General features: G+C 44.9%; 1 protein-coding gene across 1 annotated transcript; it reads left to right on the top strand.

The window, feature by feature from the left end:
* The first annotated feature begins 1,612 nt into the window (after positions 1-1,612).
* On the top strand, positions 1,613-3,805 carry LOC109732151 (pentatricopeptide repeat-containing protein At1g71460, chloroplastic). The gene has a single exon (XM_020291347.4). It carries the CDS (start codon positions 1,681-1,683, stop codon positions 3,739-3,741), a length of 2,061 nt encoding a protein of 686 aa, XP_020146936.1. The 5' UTR covers positions 1,613-1,680; the 3' UTR covers positions 3,742-3,805.
* Positions 3,806-5,115: the final 1,310 nt, after the last annotated feature.

Genomic DNA, 5,115 nt, shown 5'->3' with positions numbered 1-5,115 from the left:
AGATACAACTGATTTTCATGCGTTTCCAAGGCCCAGCGAAGCAAGCTTTTTTCATGGGAACAAGATGCCTTCTATTTTTGAAGTGTTTTTAGCATCGAGAGGAAAAGCTAATATTAGAGACTTTTGAGAGTAGCATTTTGTACATCTCAGAAAATTTATATACCAGTTCTAGAAACTAGTTGGGTGTGACATTTTCTTCATGTTTAGTACTTTGTTAGTAAGCAATTCGTACCAGCAACTTCAGGACCATGCTGTGTTTCTAGCCTCTTTTTTCCTTTTTGCTTGCTAAACTATCTTAACGCGTTGGAGCCCCCAAGGGTTCATGTGTTTTTTCTTGTGTTTCTTCTGTGGATGAACCCTTCTTTGCAGGAGCAACCTAAATTTCTTGCCAGGAAGTACAATTGATAGGAAACAATGTTCAGTCAATCCCCAAGCTAATGTTCAGCCAATTCCCCAAGGAAACCTTTTTTCCTTTTGATTTTGAACACACAAGTTGCACATAGGGTTTTATCAGTACTTTTCCGCATCTACCATGATTTCTCTTTATTTTGCACCAAATCTTACCAGTTTTGCTTCAAACCAACACACTACTTGGCTAAAACAAGCAGGGAAATTGCTTGTAATACTAGGTTCTTTTATTTCATTCACCGGCACCCGCAGTTACTCAGGTTGCTAAGTTATAGCTGCATTGGCTGTGTGAAGTCAACATGACACTCATCACTTGCCTGATTTACTTTGATTCCCAAAACCCATCAGTTGCTTAACACAGTCATAATAGTTGCCTAAAACTGGTAATGAATTGCTTACAATACTGCTATTAGTATAAGTGTTTTGCCCAGATCATATGGTTACTGATATGAACCACAATTTTTTCGCACTAAATAACCATGCTTTTTTATTAGTTTAAAACTGCAGCAGTTTTTGCTTAAAACCATAGGATTTTGGGCAGGATTTTTTGCTTAAGAAATAACTATATCAGATGCTTTTCAGTAACCCACATGAGAAAGGGAGATGCAGCATATCATTTGTGTATAAACTAGAAAGAAAGTGAACAAAAGAGTCAAAAGAATTGAGGGAAGAGTTTTCTACAGTTTTTTAGATGCAAGAGTTGAGCAAACCTGGCCTCCTATGATTGTTTTTTGCTTCTGTTCTGAGTTTTGCCTGTCAATTTGGATCTGCTGACCAGCCCTCATGCCGCCATTGCAAGGAGAAGGAAGCTTTTCTGGATCTTGGGAAGGGAAAACCCTAACTTGATGGCAAAGAAGATGGGTATGCGGGGGAAAGGGGTTTGGTATGTTGAGGAGAAGGGGGCGGTTTTGGGAGGGAGAGGAAGCGTACCCTCGGAAAAAAAGGAAGGGAGAGGAACCGTACCCTCGGAAAAAAAGGAGGGAGAGGAAGCACGTGTGGGGAGGGGCGGACCAGATGGGGAAAGCGGGTTATAGCGTGGGCCGGCAAGTTTTCCTTTTTATCAGGGGACCGAAAGTTTTCTTTTATGGCAGGCTGCCACGGGATGCTAGGGAGGAGCCGGCCGCTCCCTAGTCGCGTCCTTTCTGGTAATACTAATGAAGCTTCAACTAGTACTTAATTAATGTGAACGATGTGTAGGTGGCCTAAATCTAGCTCGCTTGGTTCTATCCAGTCCACCTGGTTGCTTCTTCACTCCAAAAACTCACGCTCGCCATGGCCATTACCATGGCCTCGACCTCCTCCCCTGTCGCCGCCCTGAAGCACCCCCATTTTCTAGACTCCAAGCCCCTCAAGCCTCTCAAACGCGCGAGAACCCGCTCATGCGCCCTCGCCGACGCCGACGCCGCCGCGGCCGCCCCCCGCACGTCCCAAGCGGAGCTCCGGCCGGACTCTAAAAACGCGCCCGCGCTCTCCGCTGAGATCCGCCGTCTCGTTCGTGCAGGCCGCCTTCGCTCTGCGCTCTGCCTCCTCGACCATTTATCCCACCGCGGCGTCCCAGCGAGCCCCTCAGCCTTCACTGCTCTCCTCTCCGCATGCCGCTCCCTCGCCCACGCCCGTCAGATCCACGCCCACCTCCGTGTCCACGGCCTTGACTCCAATGAGTTTCTCCTAGCTAGGCTCGTCGAGGTTTATCTTGCGGTCGGTGCTGCTGAGGAGGCCCGCCAGGTGCTCGGCGGTTTGCCCAGGGCCAGTGCCTTCTCGTGGAATGCTTTGCTCCACGGGCACGTTCGCAGGGGGCGGAGAGAGGCAGGGGATGCTGTCGCTGGCGGGTTTGTGGAGATGCGTGCTGCTGGGGCTAATGCGAACGAGTACACGTACGGCTGTGTCCTCAAGTCCATCTCTGGGAGTGCCAGGCCATCCATGGTCATGGCCACCGCCACACACGCCATGCTGGTCAAGAATGCATTTGCAGGTGCGCCGGGCATGCTGATGACTGGCCTCATGGATGTCTACTTCAGGTGCGGGAAGGTGAAGCTGGCGATGATGGTGTTTGAGGAAATGCCAGAGAGGGATGTTGTTGCATGGGGGGCAGTGATTTCTGGGTTCGCACACAAGGGGATGAAGAGGGAGGCACTGGAGCATTTCCGGTGGATGGTGGAAAATGGAGTCAAGGTGAACTCGGTGGTGCTCACCTCAATCGTGCCAGTTATTGGTGATTTACGTGCACGGAACTTAGGGAGGGAGATTCATGTGTTGGTGCTGAAGAAGTTTCCAGACCGTAAAGATGTAGCAAAGGTCCACGCAGGGCTGGTAGACATGTACTGCAAATGCGGCGATATGGTCTCTGGGAGGCGAGTGTTCTATAGCACCAAGAAGAGGAATGCTGTCTCATGGACAGCATTAATGTCTGGGTATGCATCCAATGGGAGGCCAGATCAGGCGCTGAGGTGCATAGTTTGGATGCAGCAAGAAGGAATCCGACCAGATCTTGTTGCGGTTGGTACTGTTCTCCCAGTATGCACAAAATTGCGAGCATTGAGCGAGGGGAAGGAAATCCATGCATATGCTTTGAGGAGGTGGTTCCTGCCAAATGTCTCATTATGCACTTCACTCATCACCCTGTACGGTGCATGCTGTCATTTAGAATACTCTCGCAGGGTGTTTCATGCTATGGATAAGAAAACTGTACGAGCTTGGACTGCATTGGTTGATGCCTACCTAAAGAACAGAGACTCTTCAACTGCTATTGAAGTGTTTAGATCAATGCTGCTGTCGAACCGTCGGCCTGATGCTGTTGCCATCACCAGGATACTGAGTGCCTGCTCTGATATTGGAGCATTACAACTCGGCAAGGAAGTTCATGGTCAGGTGTTGAAGTTGCGGATGGAACCTCTCCCGTTAGTTGCGGCAGAACTTGTTAACATGTATGGCAGGTGTGGGGACCTGAAGGCAGCACAGAGGGTGTTCAATCGAACAGAGTCCAAGGGATCCCTGACGTGCACTGCAATAATAGAAGCTTATGCAATCAACCAGCGGCACAAGGAGGCACTGGATCTCTTTTCATGGATGCTGTCAAATAACTTTGCCCCAACTATTGTCACCTTCAATGTGGTTCTGAGAATCTGTGATGCAGCAGGATTGCATGATGAAGCTCTCGAGATTTTTGACTCCATGGTACAAGGGTACAACCTGGAAGCATCTGAAGAGAATTATGACTGCATCATCAGCCTTCTTACTAGTGCTGGCAGGACTGCCGAAGCACAGTGTTTTGCTGATTTGAAAGCTGCACTGTTTAGTTCACCTGCTCCTTTTTTGGATTTTGAACAGCACTAATTTTGTAAATATAATTTTTGTCCTCCATTCTAATATTAATAGAAGATTTGTCAAAATGATACTGATAAGAATTAGTATTTCACAACTCACAGAAAAGAAATATACTTTGTTACTAACCAGTAATGCCATCAGTCGCTAGGTCGAAAATTCAATATTAACCTCAACTGCTGCACCACACCAATAACATTATTGCCTTTATTCCCTCACAACACGATTATCGTATCAGAAAGTTAGGGGTTTGGGTTTATGGCTTATTTGTTCGCTTCAGTTAGACTTTTTCCGGACTCATGCATGAATCTTCTTTCACATATTAAAAGCGAAGAGTTTGTTGCATTGCTTACTGAGCCATAATAAATAGGGTTAGTGATTTACTTAAGTTCTTTTTCCAGCAATAGGTGTTCATGTAGAAATGTATAGCTAGTAGTCTAATTGTCCATCTTCTTTTTATTGTTATGTGGAACATTGACCTTTTATATTGACATGGTAATTAAACAGCTAACGGCGATCCTTTTATCTACAAAAGGAGTATATAACAGATAAAGAAAGAAACCTGTTGACTATCTTTGGAACAGAACATAGCTGATAACTATTTTTAGCTCTCGGAAATCCCTCCTATCCATTCCTTTATTGTCAGTTACTTCTAATGTTTTGTTACTGTAAAAAAAAACTTCTAGTGGTTTGCGGCGTTTCCTTTTGATATTTTTTTCCCCATTTTGGTCCGTGCTACATTAGGAAAGAAATAAAAGAGGAATTTTAATTGGAACTTCATTTCTGCGAAATCTCTATCTTCTGTTCTGGTCTTTCCGAATTCAATTTCGCTTTGCATTGCTGTTTATCTTCTCTCCTCTCCATCCAAGGACTGTAATGGGGAGTAGGCACCATGATGTTTTCTTGCTAGGGAAAAACAGATTGATACCAGGTTCTTGGTTCTTGTTATTGGCATGTGCCTTTACACCAAGCTGAAGTTTTCAGTGTTCAGCTGCCTTCCAAAGGTCAGAATTGTATCAATGAATTGTGTTTCGTGTTCCATATTTACTTACCTGGATTTGAAAGAATTTTTGTGGGTTACAAATCACAGGCAAATTTGCCACATTGGTTGGAATCACATAATTCAATGAAAGGAATTTTTTTGACTGTTTTAGCTTGAGGTCCAATTTGGCACTATTTTCAAGGATTCAGTTTCTGTCGGATTATTGTTTGGTTATTTGTACCACTTCATCTATTTTCTCAAATATGTTTTTTTACATCAAAATTAAGCTTGTAGTTTGTTTTCCAAGAATACCATAAAAGTGGGAAAGATCATCTGAAAGTCTTTCAATCATTGTTTGGTTAAGAAAACAAACAAGCTTGTAGCAAGATTTAGAATCTGAGGCA

This window comes from Aegilops tauschii, chromosome 5 (genome assembly GCF_002575655.3).
Source record: "Aegilops tauschii subsp. strangulata cultivar AL8/78 chromosome 5, Aet v6.0, whole genome shotgun sequence".
Taxonomy (NCBI): domain Eukaryota; kingdom Viridiplantae; phylum Streptophyta; class Magnoliopsida; order Poales; family Poaceae; genus Aegilops; species Aegilops tauschii.
This window is presented reverse-complemented; position numbering and strand designations above follow the sequence as displayed.

What these genes read in the sequence shown, in the direction of transcription:
- LOC109732151 (XM_020291347.4), top strand. Translation starts at nt 1,681, where the DNA reads ATGGCCATTACCATGGCCTCGACCTCCTCCCCTGTCGCCGCCCTGAAG.